An 18,687-nucleotide genomic window follows, 5' to 3' on the forward strand; every position below is an offset into this window, starting at 1 on the left:
CCAAAAATTGCTAATTATGTCATCATTTACTCAACCTCCTGTCATTTCAAACCATTATGACTGAACAGCACTGGCCCTCATTCACTTCTATTGTATGGACACAAAACCAAAGCAAGTGAATGGGGACCAGCTAACAACATTCCTCAAAATATCTTCTTTTGTGTTCTGCGAAAGAAAGAATATCATACAGGTTTTAAATGACAAGAGGGGGAGTAAATGATGACCGTATTCAATTTGGGTGAAATATCACTTTAATATCAACTGGTCACAAAAACCAGTGGGATATCAACTTAACGCACAACCATATTTTTCGGCTCTGCTTGTTTTGCTCAAAACACTCATTGTTTTCTCTCACAAACCTACAATTTCACCTCAGAAATATGTAACAGTATATAGATGTATACACTTTTTGGATGAATGTGCTTCAGAAATAGCATTTTGTTTATACAATTTATTCATTTTACAATTTTAATTTGTGTTCAACTAAATAAACAACGTCATGCACATCTTGGATGAAATTTTGTCATAAACGTCTCACCCTCTGGTTGTTACAAACATGTATACATTTCTTTGTTGTGCTGAACACAAATGAAGATATTTTTCATGAAAGTTTGTAACGAAGCCATTTTGGGTCACCGCTGACTCCAAACTTTTTATTACAGGTTTGTAAAACTGGACGGTGAGCAAAGGATGACAAAATTTTCTTTTTTGGGTGAACTTTTCATTCAAAAACTGAGCTGAATGTAGAAATGAACTCTGAAGAGAGACGGGGGGAAAGGGCCTGGGGTGCGAGAAAGCTGGGGGAGTCAGGCCACCGAGAGAGCGTTTATCTGGAACATTTCAGCTGCGTATCTCCAAGCGCTTCAAGCGCAGCCGTATCAGGCCACATTTCAGTGATGCCAATCTTCAGACGCCCCTGTTTTCATGAAATTAAGCGTCACGTAATTGCTCCCCGTGTAAACAGCGGGTAGACTGAACAATCCATTTGGCTGAGAAGCTGTTTACAACCTGAAAGTGGCCCTTGGAGCGAGCAAGTCACCGTGAGAGCAATCAGCTAGCCCTAGTCTCCGTGTCTCCACCAGAGGGGCTTGAAAGGGATGTAGAAAGGCACATTTTCCGTTTACAAATCCCTATCAAGCCTCTCCAAGGAATAACGTGTCTTACAAGTCCCATAAGAAGTTTAACCCTTGCCCCCTCTGACCCTACAGTGGCGACTGTTAACAGTACGTGATTAAAGATATGACAAATGTGCACACAAACCACTTTGATTGTTTCCTTCTTGGCTGCATGTCTACGTAACGTAAGCGCGGAGCTGCAACCTCTTACCGGAATCCCAGGACCATTACGCGCCACGTGAAAACGAGTCAAGTTTGATTACGTAGAGTGAATATCACCACCAGATTCCCAGAACTGGACTTGGACACCGAGCATAATTTTTATATCAGACGACATAATTATCCACTTTGGACATTATTAAATCAGTTTTAGCGTTAAGTCTAGCGCGCAAGAGGTAGTTTCCAATCTCTGCGTGCGCACGGCCAGCGCTGCTGTTGCGCGTGTTGATAGGTTGAGTACTGAATTCGTATTTATTTCTCACTCAGAAGGTTAACTGGCTTTGACAAGCAGATTATAAGACATGAGTGTATTGGCCTCCCGTGCCGCCAAACTGTCACGCTAAATAAATAAAGAAATGCCTTTTCATTTCTGAAAGCAAACGGATCGCCTTTGATTAATGACTTGGCAATCCATCTGTCTACCGCGCGCAACCGTGAAATGAGGTGAGCGAGTGTTGGAAAGCCGACTAGCGCTGGTTGCAGCATTCTTCATCTCCAAACTAATTTAGAGGGGGTCAACAACCCCTTTTCAACATACGTGAAGCGAGCGAGATCATCCATAACGACGGCGGCTAGACTTTCCAGGCCCTCACTGACAGAAAGCGGCTCACATTGCCGCGGTTGAGCGTCGGGCTGTGCGTGCGCTCGTGAGCGATCGCGCGGGGTGCTTGTGGGTGTTACTGCGTCTCGTGCAGGAACACAGGGAGCTGTGTGCGAACCGCGCGCGCACACCCCTGGCTTGAGAGCCACCTCTCAGCTCCACATATACACATCATAAATTAAGATAACCTCTCCTCAAATGAGCTGGAGTTTTCGGCTCGGTTTTTATAGTGGTGTCATTGTACCGGCGCTGATTAATTTTACAGATTTATTTTCAAACACGTCGCTCCAAAAATAACTTGGGTAAATACATTGCCCCTGCCAACGTGCGTGCGTGTAGGGGACATTTCACACACTGCAAAAATACTTAACCTGTAAAAATGAAAACATGCTTAAAAATGAAAACTTGCTTTAAATAATCCATGCGCTTTAGAAGCAAAACTTCATTAAATAAGAATTATTTTATAAGATTCAAGATTCTTTATTATTGTCACCATTCATTAACAGCGAAATTTGAGCAATCCGTACAGTGCAAAAACGCATAAATGAGTGCAAGCTACCAACTGGTATATAATATAACATTTCTTTAATTAACTATGCTAAAGAAAATCAATATCTTAAAACGAGCATTTTAAAAGCTTGGCATGATTTTGCTTCTTAAAGGTACAGTTTGTAGAAATCGCCGCTAGATGGCGCACGATCAAAACAACAATCGCGTAGCTTGATGACGCTGGAATGATGGGATATGTTGTCTTCAAATCCACCGCTAATGGTACCGCTGATACATCAATCAGACGGGAACGAGAAATCATGTTAGCGGAAGAGGTAAAGTAATAAAGTTTTATAAATGTTGCGTTTGATGAAATCATTTTATTTCATTATAACGAATTAGACCTGGGTAATGTTAGGTTTAATTAGATTAGATTAGATTCAACTTTATTGTCATTACACATGTACAAGTACAGTGTAACGAAATGTAGTCTTTAATTAACTATGCAAAAGAAAATCAATATCTTAAAACGAGCATTTTAAAAGCTTGGCATGATTTTGCTTCTTAAAGGTACAGTTTGTAGAAATCAGACTAAGAAATGTAGTCTGTTAGTCATAGATGTTACAGTAATTGTCCAATTCGATGGTGTGATAACACTGCGCAGTTTTAAGTGTTCAAATCAATCATAGTAAACTTTATTTTTAACGTACACACAAAATTTGCAGTAATGCTAGATGGATCGACGTTACAAACTACTTCCGCATCTGTCTACGACAGTGTCACGCGGTTGCTACGTCAGTAAAGGCGGTAACAAAGGGTAACGCGGATATGACGCCATTGACAGGCGACTTAACAGGCCTGGGCTATTGTTCTCAGATGGAAACATTTGAGATATTGTTAGTACTCAGCTGAAGAAAATAAAGATCATTGGCCTAGTGGTTTCTGGATATTTTACTGTAAAATTCTTACAAACTGTACCTTTAAGCAAATATATCTCGATTTTTTTACTTAAAACAGTCTAAAAATACTGGTTCAGAATTTTTATCTGAGGCAATAATGGCACGCACAAAAAATGTGTCGGACGAAATGATTGTATTAAATTCATTTGATGTTTTACAGTACATTTAATTTGCATGTATTTTGATCAAATCTACTCAAGGCTATTTAGCTAGTAACTTTACTGTCTTAGCTGTAAATGAAATTAAATGTACATCTAGTATGAGATGGATTTCTTTGAGAAAATAAAAATAAATCCAAAATCTGTTTTGAAAACATTCCCAAAATCATAAACACATAAATTTCAGAAGGCAAGTTGAAATGAAAATGAAAATAGAATATATTATAAATAAACAAGAGTTGTAAAGTTAAACCTTCTTTTGTGTATAGCCTAAAAGCAACCATGACAGTAAGTAGACGGCAGAAAGTAAACTGTAAAAACCAGACGTGTTCTGTAGTATGTCAACGTGGTTTAAAAAAGTGCAACATTTCACACAATCACAAATGATCTCGCAAACTCAAAGAAACAGACAGACGCAACGCCTCAACATGCGTAAAGTCTCGAAAGGTTTGTGCCCAAACGTCTGTTTTCTGTTTTCCGAGTCACAAACTGTTTGTCTTTTAGAATCAATTCTCCAGTTTAATATCGTTTGAGACGCTGGCAGCCATCGCTCTGACATCATTACTGTTGACTACACAGATGAGTGATGCAGTTTTTTCTCTCTCCCTCCTCCTGTTTGTGGCTGGCTGCATAGCTCCCTAATGAAGTTGCTGTTTGTGAGCAGCCCAATACTGTTAGCACCGGGAACAGCGTGCTTCTATACCTCGGTGGCCGGCCCCTGGTTTAGAGAGTGGGCTTGGGGCCAACACAGACTGTCTGCTCTTCACGGTACCTACGACCAGCCCTGCTCGATTTAAAGGTGTCTGCACTCAGGCCCTGTGATTTACAGTACTGCAGTATACGGGCAACATGTTTGACATGTCGATGCTAAAATTTTAAATGGATAAACATATTAAAATATTATTTATTTACACGTACTCCCTCGTGTCGTGTGAAGAGCATAGCGGGGCAGTCCGAAGGAATGCTGAGGGAATGTATTCATACTGCCCTGGATGGCTGTACTGAAGGGAAAACACTTTGACCATGGTTCATTTCGTCACTTTAATGTAGAGTTAATCTACTGGAAGAAGTGTGGACTTAGAAGATGAGAGTATGATGGGTGGGAGGCGGTTCTGGTTAGTGGGCTGATGGGCGTATGAGGGAGAGAGTGACCGAGAGAGCATTTTGAGAAACAGACAACAAAATAGACGAAAACACAATAAAGGGCGCAAATAAAAGAGGTGACATAAAAGCTTTGCACCAGCTTGGTGAAAAACAGGACTAATGACAATGACATCAGTTTAGCTTCACATTTGAGTCTCTGACCAAACACACTTTTTTCATTTTGTACTGGTGTAACAATACACTCAGCTCAGGATATTGGGGTTATGATACAATACTATCACATTATTTTGCACAAAATTTGAAAAATGTAAGTAAAAAAAAATCTGAAATTAATTATTTCTATTAACATGTTTATACATAACAATTCAAGGTTTTATTGAACCTTGTAGTTTATGTAAAGTAATCCATTTGAAGGCCTGTACTGTACAACGTTGCTGGAGTTCAGCAGCAGGTTTGCCAGTCACTTACTGTAGATTTACCTAGCTCTTATATTTTCTTTCATTAAACAAGACTAAATATCTTAGGTTACTTTGAGGTTACTAGAAAACAAAACAAAAATGCTCAGGAAGAATGTCATTTTTTGCACTGTAATGCTGACAGTACTTTCTTCTTGCTCATTTTGAATATCAAGTGTTTACATTTTTTATAAAAAATTTGAAGTGAAGTTTAACTCAAATTAAAAACCGTACTAATAGGAAAATATTAAATAGTAATCAAATCTACTGTAATTTACTGGCAAAACTGCTGCAAAATTATAGAAAAGTTTTACAGTGTGGCACAGAAAAACATAAATTACATTTAAAAGGATTTTTCAACCAAAACAATTTAATCACCCACTTATCATTTCAAAGTTTTATGACTCTTTCTTCTGCATTACCGAACAAGTGAGGTACCCATTTACTTTAAATGGTTTTGTGTCCATATCCATCTAAAGAAGTGAATGGGCATCGCCGCTGTTCGGTTACCAAAATTCTTCAAAAGTACTCAATTCTTTTGTGTTCTGCGAAAGAAAGAAAGTCTTATAGGTTTGAAATGAAAAGAGGGTGAGTAAACGAAGACAGAATTTTAATTTTCGGGTGAACTATTCTTTTATGAAAGCAAAACTCTGATGCAAAAATCACAAAAACTTTGTGTAATGGGTCACAAAGGGTCAAACGGTTTTGAAATAACATACGCCAGAACAAGTGTGTACTTTAGATTCAGAAAGTGCAGATACATATGCAGTATGTTTATTCGTGCTAATGTATGCGCTGAATCACTATGAAAACTGCTTGTGTGTGTGTTTCTGTGTGTACCTCCACAGCAGTAGTGCTGGTGTGTGGCTCGAACCTGCTGTAAAAGCCTCTCCATGGCCTCAATGTGACCTCTTCTCCGGCACTCTCTCCCATCGCAATCCTTCCAGTCTCAAACAAAGACAAATTTCACTTAAATGATGTCACTAAAACACGCATAATGAGGACTGTCAATGTTATCTTAGAGTGCCCTGTGCAATAGTTATAAAACGCTTCATTTAATTTGGCTTAATTGCCGCTTTTCTACGACTCACCTTCAAAATGTTTCAAGCCAATTCTACCTTAGCAACTGTTGCTGTGTGCATTTTATCAGAGAACCTTCTGCTCTTTTCTTATGTGTTCTGTGGATGTCCTGTGTGTTTGAATAGCTTTAAACTGAACTGGAATGTAAATAAGAAAATATTGCAAGATGTTGCCGTAGTAACAAGGTACAGAGGGAGTGAATAGCAGCATGCAGAGGAAAAAATACAAGGTGTAAATTCTGTATTGATAAATGAACATTTAACGTTAGTAAAGACAAACATCGTGTCAACACCGGACGCGACATGACAACCGCGCAGTTGTCCAGTGTGGACAAAATAAGTATAATGGGTTCTAATGCGTTTCTAATGTCGTTTGTCATGTCGCGTCACGCCAGTCGCGCCCGGTGTAGACGCCAATCAATTTGTTTAACTTGTATATTATAATTTTATTAGTATTTATTCATTATTATTACTGTTATTGTGGTATTTTATTGTATTGTATGGGTCTGATGAGTAGGTTGTAGAACTGTTTCATTCACTATTTTTATCAATTATAAGGATTCACTATCGGCTTTTCAGTTGACTGTGACAAGTGTTTGTCTTTGTCAGAAGACACATAAATGTTTAATCACATGAAAATGCTTTTCAATGTCTTTTCATTGTAGTTGACGTAAGAAGTGATTCTGTTTTAAACTTTCAATGAAGACATTTTATTGATCATGAGTCAAATAATTACAGAATAGTAATATAGGATGTTCAGTAAATCTGAGTGAGCAACAGGTAACCAATGGGAGCAAAGCTCAGCAAACTGAATGCAATGTAATAAACGCATTTAACATACATTACAATACGTAAAGGTAAAGGGTAGAAGGTAAAGAAAGACCAGTCAAGGATGGAATTATAAAAAAAATTTTTTTATAAAAATCTGATTTCCTCCTGATAATTGCCTGCTTTCAGCACTGCGCAGCTGTGTGGATAAAAAACTGCAGTTTTATAATGACACACTTGTTATTGCTGACGCAAACTTGTCACCCCGGCGACTCGGCTCTTCTTTGGCAGCACTCGTTTGAAAGCTGAAACTCAAGGCCGGATACAGAGAGCATCAGGTGGAGTGAAAGTCGTGACGGCTCAAAAACAGCACAGTTCCACATCCAAGGATGTTGACTGCAATCTATACACGATTTTCTCTCACGAGCCCGGATGACATTTTTATTATGAGCACAAAAGCTATGTTGACGCAGTTCTCAAAGGTTCAAGAACATTCTGATTAAAAACATACATTGCTGTTTTGGATTGTATTCTGGAGTGTTTTTTTATGTTTGTAAGTGCTTGTCAGTTGTGGCTACAGTAACTTACTGGAGGGAACTGCGGAGGGAGGCTGAGACAGCTGTGCTGGACCCCAACCCTTCATATTGTAGGCGGACACTTGAACGTAGTACTGTCTACCCTGAAACAAATAAGAAATCAAAACTTAGAAATAAAGTGTTAACACAACAACAAAGGAACATATTTTTTGGGGTGGTCTATTCCTTTAAGCCTGTTTTTTAGCAGTATACAACCTTCACTGTGCAGTTCTTTCCTATGTTTTATCTTACCGTGGTGAGACCCGTTATTGTGCACTTCTGGGACTGCAGATTCTCTAAGATCAGCTCTCCGGCTAATAAAGAGAAGTCCTTCAGACAGCTCCATTCCACTGCAATATGTTTTGCAATTGTATGGCAAAAGGGAGAGAAAAACAACACATACGTGAAATCTAAAGAAACCTATAAAAGCAAAAGGACCACAAAAATACAGGATGTTCGCGAAATTCATCTAATACAAACAAAAGCTACATGTCAACAGTACCGTAGTGAATTATAATGTAATGTCTTGAAAATACAACTTGCTCTGTACATATTTCAATACAAAATAAAGAGCTGTGCTTGCTTTTTCAAAAATCACTGCAATGCTAGGGTGTTGTGTGTGGTTGCCAGGGGGTTGCTATGCACATGCTAAAGTGTTCTGTAGTTTTTATGTGGCATTACTTGATGGCTAGTGTTTACTGGGCGGTTGCTGGGGTGTTGCTATGCAGCTTAAATGTTTCCTGTGTTTTTTAAGGAATTACTAAGAGGCTTGGGTGTTGTAGGTGGTTGCCGGGGTGTTGCTATGCAGTTGTAAAATGTTGTTTTTTAGTCATTAAAAGTTGGTTGCTAGATTGTTCTGGATGTTTAGTTGTGGCCTAATGGTAGTCAGACTCGTGACCAGAAGGTTGCAGGTTTAATTCTCAGGGCCAGGCGGGTAACGATTGAGTAAGGCCCTTACAAGGGCGCAGCACCTAACTCCCTGGGGCTGCAGTGATAGCTACTACTCCGGGTGTACGTGTATTCACGACTTGCAGTGCGTGTGTTCACTTTTCACTGGATGGGTTAAATGCAGAGGTCACATTTCGGGTATGGGTCACCATATCTGACAAATAGGTCACTTTTTTCACTTTATTGGTTTGCTTATCACCTCTTTGATATTCTGATACAGACACTGAAATACACACAAAGGTTGCACTGACCTTTGTATTTGGTCACCACAGCTGAGTTCATGCTGGCAGGTTCCTGAAAGGTAACAGTGAGCGATATGCTGCCCGTCACACTCAGGCGCACAGCTGATGGAGTCTCCGGTGGCCCTAGAAAACAGGTTCACATGGTTCAACAAGGTCACGTAGAATCCATCCGGTGAATGAGACCCTTTGCTGTGTGCGACAACCTTATGCTTTGTGTCACACTTGATTTAAAGACAAATTAGCTGCAGGAGCTCAAGTGCATTTTGGGTAAAAATACAGCACCATCTGAATTCTAATAACAGAACTCTTAAGATAATTTCCTGTCAGTGATGCTTCACGGCTCTGAGCATCAATAACAAGACACTTGGTTGTAATTCGGAAGTAAGAAATGTAATGAACATCCAAGGGAGTCATTAAATAAACGGTCGTAATCGTTTTTTTTTTTATGTCAAAATACTGTCTCATATCCCAGGCTAATATCCACAGACATTGAAATTACAAGTACACTATAAACAGGAATATCAATCAAAACACTACTTGTTTGGGAACCATAACTAGCCTGACACAGAAACACTGACTCAATCAATGACGTGTTCAAAAGGGTGCTAATAAAAAGTAGTATTTTTGTTTATTCTGTTTGGTGACGCTAGTGACTTAATATCATCTATTTAGCATTTATTTGTCAGAAACAAAAACACTCTCTTTACTGCTTTTTATATAATCTATATAATATTATATTCTTATATATGTATGCCTTCTGTACGTAATGTTTGCACTGTAATTTACCTTGTTGTATGCATTCTGTACATACGTTTTGCAGAGTTGTTCTATTCTATTCTATTCACATCTCATCCCACCCCATCCCATCCATTCTTTTCTAATCTTTTCCATCTCATCCCGTCCTATTCTATGGATGGTTTCATGGGACGCACACAGCTGGCACGAAGTTAACTTCAGGTCTGTGTTTGGTTATAATATAACTAATTCTTTTATATTAAATTTATATTAACATTAATTTATATAATTATTTTATTGTATATTAATTATATTCTCGGAGGTCTATCGGAAGTTAAGTTTGGGCAACAACGTTTCTTTATGTTGTTGCCGCTGAACTGTTCTATTCTATTCTGTTCTGTTCTGTTCTATTCCCATCGCATCCCATTCTATTCTATTCTATTCTATAGATGGTTTCATTGGACCCACACACCTGGCACGAAGTTTACTTCAGGTCTCTGTATGGTAATAATATAACAACTAATTTTAATTTTAGTTTTAATTTTAATTTTAATTTTATCCCATTCTATTCTAAAATGAGCAGAAGGGAGCTCCTTGAATGTTAAGTGTGAATTTGCTTGTCAGAATATCTTTTTATTTTTGCACTTTTTGGACTCTTTATTAGCACGTGCGTTGTACTTGCAAGTCAATGCGCATGGCACAGCTAATGGAGCTCTGCTTGCAGGAAATCCAGCGAGACTTGATCATTTCGGTGGAATCCGATCTTTGCGAGTGTCTGTGGCGAAGCATTGCTGATTTTCCGCGGCTGCCTCCACTCGAGAATGTTTATAAAGAAAAGCCAACTAAAGTCGCCCGTTATAACAAGTAATCAATGTGACACCGGAGGGTGAGAGGAAAAATATTTGGCTGGAATCATTTCAGACCATCAAACCCGATATTAATATATATATGTGGGCAAAATGATCACAGTTTCTTGTTTGTAGTGCCTAATAAAGTCAACACGAGGGGCCGATGTGGGAATAGATAACCTTTCAGAAGAGAATCTGATAGATTAGACTAGGCCGATAGTAAATAACGGGCAGTTCAATAGTATGGCAGATGAGGTTTAGATGCTGTAGAGGGAGATGGTGTCTGTATCAAATTAGACATGTCTGTTTTGTAAGGGAACAGGTTACCCAAGTATGAAATGTACTCATCCTGTGTTCATCAACACAAGTGGTCACATTACAACTGAGAATCAATTCTGTTAAGAAAGCTTAGAAACTAGAAAGGTTGAAACAGACGTTTTTGAGGTAGAACTCTCTATTCACTTTCACTGTATTTGTTATTGTAAACAAATGATCACACATTCGGCTTTTGCAAAAAATATCGGTTTGGACTTAAGTAAATGCTGGCAACACGTTCATTTTTAGACTATTCCTTTAAGATTTTACATCATGTAAAAGTTAGTGGTCAAACTCACGTGCGTGTTCGAACCCGGTGCGCATGCGCTTGTACAGCTTGCATCTCCACTCCCAGTCTTTAAGCTGTTTTTCTTTGTCAGATGTTTCCAGGCTGAGGCTTTCTCTCATCACCTGGGTGGACAGCTCGCTGGCTCTCCTCTGGGCTTCCTGCACCAGCGCTGAGAGGTGGGCGTCTCTGCTCTCGAGACTGACAACTGAAACACAACAACAGATGCAAGTCAATAACCGAGCAAGGATCTTTATTTATTCACTTCAATGGGATGTTTTTAGCTTGTGTTCGACCTTGCGTTTATGTTTGAGCTTTGATGTCACAATATTTTATTCCAGCCCTATGCATCTTTACAGCAGAAACGCAAATGGTCTGTGAACACCAGTGAATAGGTGATTTTTGCTACAGAAGTTTAGAAAAATAGTCTTTTAACCTTCAATATTAAGAGTTTATTACCAAATATACCTAAAATGGGATATTTGAAATTCATTTTCCTTTTAAATGTACAGTCAAGGGTTTTAATGAGTATGCCGCCACTGCAATAAAATGAAGTCATTGTAAAATATTTCATGGTGTGAAAGTGCAATAACTTGGACAAAGTCTGCTTCAAGCTAATATAAATATATCTATTCTAAACCACCATTCAAATCAAGGTTATTATAGTTTACTAAAAATAAAAATAAAGCTAAAACATAAAATTTTGGGCTAAATATTATTTGAAAAAAAAGTAAATGATAAATGTTGCCCTAAGAAATAAACTAAAATAAATTTAAATGAAAATAAATGAAAACTAAATTCAATATATATAATATTACAAAAATTTACAAATAAATGATCAAAGTAAATAATACAATTATGATAAAGAATAAAGTAATAATATGGCAAAGCAAAATAAAATAATAGAAAAAATAGGACAAAAAATAAAGCTTGGTTTTACAAAGAATAAGAACAAACAATAAAATAACATTAAATAGTAAAGGAATAAAATGACAAAGCACAACAGAAAAAAAACACAATGAACATAAAAACAAACAATATAAAATTTTGTTTAAAATATTCATTAATATAAATTCAAAATATTTATAAAAAACTAAAATAACTCTGATCCATAGAAAACAATGAATGTTTCTGTAATGTAAAAATTGTGCATAATCCCCAAAAAGAATTGCACAGACAAAAAACTGATTGAAAAACTCCAGGAAGCCCATTACATTATCATTAATTTTCCAGGACTAATGTAGCTGCTTCACGTCGCATGTGTCAGTGTAGTGGCAGATGAAGTCAGCCGTGCGAGGTGTGGGGGTTTGGATGAATGTGCTTGCCACTTGTCTGGAACACACAGGACTGTGTTTGACCGTATAGATTTGTCATGGTAAAACGAATAGTGGCTAGCCAGTCCTCCTCGTGGGCTGTGAATACTGCTGCGTTTTCTTTCAGAGCCTTAGTCATAGACCGTGACAGCAAAATAAACAAATAAATAGACGTCTGAAGAAACCCTCTTTCACTGGGGCCGCTCGGACCAACCCGAACCCCTGGAGACGTGAGCGCTCTCCGGGGGAGATGATAAAGTGCGTGCTGTCAGCTTTTAAAAAGGGGGCCTAACCTAGCCGGTCTTACACGGGGGTCCGCAGGAGGCCGCCATATTAGCCGGCGTGAGGTGCAATTTCCTGAGCACTGAAGATTGACGTCTCACTACTACATGCGTTTAATTGAAAAACTATAAATTAATGGGCGGGTCCGGCGACATTTCGCTGTCACACACAGTTGGCATTGTCGGGGTTCTGGGACGGCCCTAAATATGGGCCTTGTGGGGCCCCGTCCAGCTCATAAACATGCTTTAACTTCAACCTTCGGCTGAAACTGTCAGGCGTCTGGCTGATTGATTTACTTGGCTCTTCTAGGCTGACATAAATATAATGCAGAAAGCCCAGGAGGGGAAAATACGGCAATGTTTATTTTCTGTTTGTTTACAAGGATTGGATTGTGCCGCAATGAAATGTTTTGAAATTTAACTGCAGCCCGGGTACAATAAATCACTTAGTATAATTGCCCCCGGTTACATGCATCATTGGAAAAGTTAAACCATTAAATGACAAACCTTGTTAAGATTTTTCTGAGGGATGCCGTGTGCTGTCTAACCCCCCTCGTCCCACCGCCGCCCCGAAGCGAATGCACTACAGTGTTTTCTGTTTGGTCTCAGACAACATTCGACGTGTTCATGATTGCGCCGATTCAAGCGCTTCGGTCAAGTAGAATTTTTTTCCAGGTAAGAAACACCTGTTCCACTGTTGCCAAAGAAAGTCGGGGGCTGAATATGCCATTGATGGATCTATGTAGATATTTTTAACAGATCTGTCGTCGATGCATTAAAACTTGATGACCGCGCTCAGTTTTCCTCAAACATATATCTGTAAGCTTTACAAAAAAATGCAAGATGTAAAAATCCTCTCAACAATCGCTCCGTTATGTGCAGCATGTTATATTGCACAATGTTATTTCACAAATATTTCATAATGAACGTAACTCATTAGCGGTTACGGCAGGTGTCATTAGATGTTGAAAGTGGAATCCTAAGTGTTTGTGACAGCTGTCATGGAAAGGTTTGCTCTTGTATTTTTACTCGGAGGCGATTATTGCGTGAGTTTCAAAAAGCTAAGTGTCAAACGCTCACACTGGCTCTTTCTGTTCATCACTGGTTTCATTCTAAACAGCTTGTCCAATTAAAGCACATCTGCTAAAAGAGCATGTGACGCAAGACAAGCCTCTAGGCAAATCAAGGATTTTAACATTAACAGTAACTGTACTTTAGTACAGTAGTTTTCAATCTTTTAGATGCAAGGGATTACAAATCCCTTAAAATTAATAAGGCTCCAATCTTTTATAAACACCGAATTTATACCATCATTTTTTTATTATTTAGTTTCTTTAGTTATATTATATTTCTTCTTCTCATATTATTTTTCTTCTCGCTATTGTACTGTTAAATGCTAAAATTGTGTTTTGTTTGTAAAAATGTGTTTTATTTTTATTGATATTGATCATTTTCAATATATAATATTCAATATATTAATAACTAATGTTATTTTTATCAAATGAATGATTTGCTTATTTTAATCAAATTCTTTTTTTTTTCTTTAGGCATAATTATTTAGGCAGTTTCATGTCCCCTGGTTTAGCATATAATATTGTACTTCAATATTATAGTAAACATGATGTGAAGGAACACATTTATTTCAGACAAATCTGATGCGAAACCACGTTTCGCCTTTCAGTCACATGCTTAATCATGCATATGCTGCAAACCTTTACAATTATCATTATTAAATGTATACGCATATAATGTAAATATGCATATACTGTTTCTTAGTTGCATAGTTATTCTACTGAATACTATTTAATGTGGGGTGAGGACACTGCTAAACTTTATATTTGTCTTAATATTGTGTCTGCGTTAAATGCATCTTTCTATTTCCAACTTGAAGTCACGCACCTAAAACCCCAGACTTAAAGAATAATTTTGGGAGTAAAGATATTATTTTACTGAGTTGCTCTTTAATGAAAAAAACACTTCCGCAGCACTTTAGGGATACTGAAGTGATTGACTGTTTGCCGTCACATTTGCATACTCACAGTGTGGGCTCTCCTTCCCTCCGGCTTTGAGTAGCAGCTTGGCTATGGGGACGTTGTTGGTCATGATGGCTATATCCAGCGGCGTCAGGCCTTCGCTGTTGGGGGTGTTGAGGTCCAGTTCATCAGGCGTGTACTGAAACAGCAGGATCTGCACGCCGTCCAGATCCTGCTGCTCAACCGCCTCGAACAGGAGCTCGCTGCTCTGGATGTTCTGTGGGACAAAACCCATGTGGGTGGCAGCGATACACATCATAAGCAACCTGCCATTCAACAGACACTTTTATACAAAGTAACCTGCAGCACATTCCTTTTGAGAGGAAAAAAGCCAACAAAAAAAAATTGAATATGAAGCAATACATTCAACATCATCACTCAGCGGAAGCGTCAAGTCTCCCTACAGTTGCAGCGCCAGGCACTCAGTTAAAAGCACCAGAATTCAAATGACGAGTGTGTTCATTTTATTTTGTGACAATTATTACTGTTATGATATTTTTAAAGCAAAAAGCAGCAAATAATTTTGGGGGGCGTTCATTGACCAAAACAAGAGGGGAGTTGCCTCAGATGCAGTTTAGTTTTCTGGATATAACAGAATTGCAGCAATAGCCTTCATTGACAAACTTTCAATACATTTATCTATATTTAAGAGAGATTATTCCTCTGTTCTGTTTATTTGATTCTTGTAAATTGATACTCTATTGCTAGTAACTTCCTGATAAAAGGAAATACATTAATAAAACAACTGCAACCAAAACTTATTGTATAGGTAATAAATAATTATAAAGGTATTTCTGGTGTTCATTATTTGTTTACATTGCAATAAAATAATAATAAATAGGATGGCCGAAAATAATAAACAAAACAAACAATAATAAAATAATAAATAACATGTTGGGCAAAATAACCCAACAAATCGGTTATTTCATAACCCAACAATTGGGTTTAACTTTCAACCCAATATATTGGGTCAAAATAACACAACAATGGGTCGGTGCTATTGTACCAACTGTTTTTAGTGATTACAAAGCCACAAGGTTGATATTGTTGTTGAATAATGCTACGTGTCTAATTCAACAGCAACGCCATTCGAGTTCGTGTGATGTGCGTTCTGTTGTTCAATTGCACTCGCAGTACAAAGGTCATGAGCTCAACTTCCATGTAACAGACGTACTGAAAGAAAACAATTACCTTAAATGCACTTTAATTCGCTTCTGAGAAAAATATCAGCTAAATGTGCAAATGTGATTAGGATCCATGTGTTACAACACACAGGGAGAATGTGGTCGGGCACTTGAGTCAACAAGATGATTGCTAGAACTAGCTCTACATAATGCGTGACATTTGTGGAAGTTCTGAGAAAAAAGCACTCAACATGGCACTTGGATTGTTGAGCATACACGCATGAACCGAAATGTCACTAGCTTGGAATGCATTATGTGAACGGTCAAAAAACGTTAACATCAATCAATACATTTTCTGAACGTAAATCTCAGCTGATGTCCATTTTGTTTCAATAAAAACTGCGTAATGTTGATGGAATATTGAATAAGAATAATATAAAGAATAAAAAACCTAAAGTTTTAAACAACATAACTCTCCCAATAGGAGAGCGAAATACTCACAGATACTTTACGGATCCGGTCCGACCGTCCAAAAAAGTATGCATCCTCGAATGAGGAGTGGCTTCCTTTGAACTTTTCCGAGAGGTTCCGGTAGAGACGCTTGGCAGCGCTGGGGGAGGCAGGCCCCGCCCCCTTCTTGCTCTGGGTAAGCTGCAGGTTCTGCATCTGTTGCGTCATACTAATAGAGAAGTTCCTGCGTAGAGACAGAGAGCAGATCGACTGGTGATGCTCAAGCATCTACCTGAAATCAATTCCTAACATGTGTTGTTATGCAGTTCACATCCCTTTTTTCTGACTAATATATGAGTCAGAAGTCTCTGTGACAGATGGCCACAGGAGAGTCATCATTAATGCTCCAGATCAGACCAAAACTGAAAAATAAAAGCATATTGATGTCCAGGTATTTTACAAAACAATGCCCAAAGTGACTCCTTCCAAGCATGATTTTAATTTAAAAAACAAAATCCAATACTTTCATTGTGATCTATTTAAGGTCACTGTCAAAACTGAGATTGCTTAACAAACCGTAAGAGGAGTAGAGTGCGGGTTTCACTGTGGTAAACATAGCTCAGCTGTCAAGGATAACCTTAATGGTCTTATAATAAAATGAAAACCTCCAGGTAATCTGTAAATTTTTTGCTATGAATGACAGTTAACCGAGACAACATCGATTTTTTTGTTGTTTTTATTTGCTGTCAGGAGTCTCCTAAAACGATGCACCTTGTCATACAAATCTTTGACATGATTTTTGGAAAATAAAATAAAAAAAGATCATAAAATTGTGACTTGATCTTGGCATCTAGTTAGGTCATTCATGTCAATGAAGTTTATTGTAGGTTATGTAATCATGGACGATTAACACCTCTGTCTCTTCATGATTCACATCATTGGAAACATCTGGCTTGGGTACACTCTGTCTCAACAAGCAAAGGGCGTGAAAGCATCCAATTTTAGTGATGAAAACAATTATAAACAAAATAACAGCCCTCCGCTTTCCTTCCAACACTCTTAAAGAAAAACCAAAAGAATTCTTTTGAAACCACCAGATCCCTGTTTTGTCCCCAGCTGACTTTAAAAAGCAGCAGCAATGCAGGGTATCTATGTGATATTTCTCATCCCGACAGTCTATAATCCAGTCAGACATGACATTAAGGCAGTGGTGTGCTTTTTTATTGCTCGTGCGCAGTTTTGAGCACACTGAACACCCACTCAGAGCACTAATAATAATGCACTCCGCTGCGCAAGAGCAAAACCTCTGACACCCGCGAATAACTGAGCGAGCGAAGTAAAAAGACGAATTAGAACGATGCTCTTTCCGAGACTCGGTTATGCCTCGAATCCAATTAAGCAGATCAATAAGGAAAGGGCAGCTGCCACGGTGACTGAGGAGCACCTGTGGGAAACAGCGGTGGGGTGATGGGTAATATTAGCAACACTGGAGGGGACCCTACTGAGCGGAGCGCCGCCAATCCCACCTGCGCTGTGGAGGACAGAAAAGTACACTTTGTGCAAACGAGACAGAGAAAGAGGGACTCACCTGTCCAGGCTCTGGGAGCTGCCTGACGTGAGGAGGAAGAGAGGTCGGAAATCCTTAATCAATGCAGCATCGCTTTGCCTCTGGTTGAGTCTCTGAGCCAGTCGGGAGATCTTGCTGTCAGATCTGCTAAAACAGTCAGAAAGACCAGCGGGTGAGCCAGGACGGGGTGTGGGATGCTGGACGATTCAGGGAACAGGTAGCGGAAAAGGGTCGAAACAGACACCCCTGCTCTGGAGTAACCCGGAGTACCAGGTGTTCATCAGAGCTCTCCTTTTTACGCGCATCTCGCCTTGGTGTTGTCTGGCTGGTGTGCGGTGAGAAGAGTGGAGAGGGGATGGAGGGGGGAGGGATGGAGAGAGAGAGAGAGAGAGAGAGAGAGAGAGAGAGAAAGAGAGAGAGACATTCTGCATGCACTAGGATGAGCGATACGGAGAAAACAAAAGCACACGGGCGTTTGAAGCAATGTCCCTCTGAGCATGCTCAGAGCACACTGTGCGAGTAACGGGAAGGGGGAGACCTGTTGTTCCTTTTTTTCTAATCACTCCAGTTCTCATTCTGTCTCTTATCTGTAGGAACAGGCATCTAATCCCTCAATACAGCATTCTGGCAATATGACACAAGTCATATACACTTTGTTCGGTATCTGAATTTGACTACCTAGACATTTTAAGTCATTTTTCCAAAAGGTGGGCAGGAAAATTGTGAGTTATCAGTGTTTTGCACTCTTGGAGTTTGCATCAGGTTATTGCATTTGAATCAGAAATCAGGTGGTTCCACAATGCTGCAAAAAATAAAGGAAATGTGATTTTGTCTCATCTTGCAGTACAAACATGTATCATTATAGATTTTCATCAGAAGCAAAATGGTTTAAGATATTCTGCAAAAACAAATATCTTCCTAAGCATTTTGACTTTTTTTTACTCTATTATCCAAAAAAATGACCCCCTGCGCCTCCCTGGCCGCCAAACCCGCCTACGCCTCCCTGGCCACATGACCCACCTG

At 38.9% G+C, this 18,687-nt stretch overlaps 1 protein-coding gene across 4 annotated transcripts in view; it reads right to left on the bottom strand.

Moving 5' to 3' along the window:
* Positions 1–18,687, bottom strand: part of ankfn1 (ankyrin repeat and fibronectin type III domain containing 1) — a 76,605-nt gene that overhangs the window by 15,916 nt on the left and 42,002 nt on the right. For 2 of the 4 annotated variants that reach the window (XM_056771435.1, XM_056771433.1), the window contains exons 7-14: positions 17,686–17,811; positions 16,149–16,341; positions 14,530–14,740; positions 10,910–11,104; positions 8,722–8,835; positions 7,775–7,872; positions 7,536–7,626; positions 5,941–6,048 (exon numbers count right to left, since the gene is read on the bottom strand). In XM_056771435.1, coding sequence (XP_056627413.1) covers positions 5,941–6,048; positions 7,536–7,626; positions 7,775–7,872; positions 8,722–8,835; positions 10,910–11,104; positions 14,530–14,740; positions 16,149–16,341; positions 17,686–17,811 — 1,136 coding nt within the window. The remainder of the gene's footprint in view (positions 1–5,940; positions 6,049–7,535; positions 7,627–7,774; positions 7,873–8,721; positions 8,836–10,909; positions 11,105–14,529; positions 14,741–16,148; positions 16,342–17,685; positions 17,812–18,687) is intronic. The other 2 variants (XM_056771434.1, XM_056771436.1) reach the window with 1 other exon arrangement.

Source organism: Triplophysa dalaica, chromosome 17, assembly GCF_015846415.1.
Source record: "Triplophysa dalaica isolate WHDGS20190420 chromosome 17, ASM1584641v1, whole genome shotgun sequence".
In the NCBI taxonomy this organism is placed as follows: domain Eukaryota; kingdom Metazoa; phylum Chordata; class Actinopteri; order Cypriniformes; family Nemacheilidae; genus Triplophysa; species Triplophysa dalaica.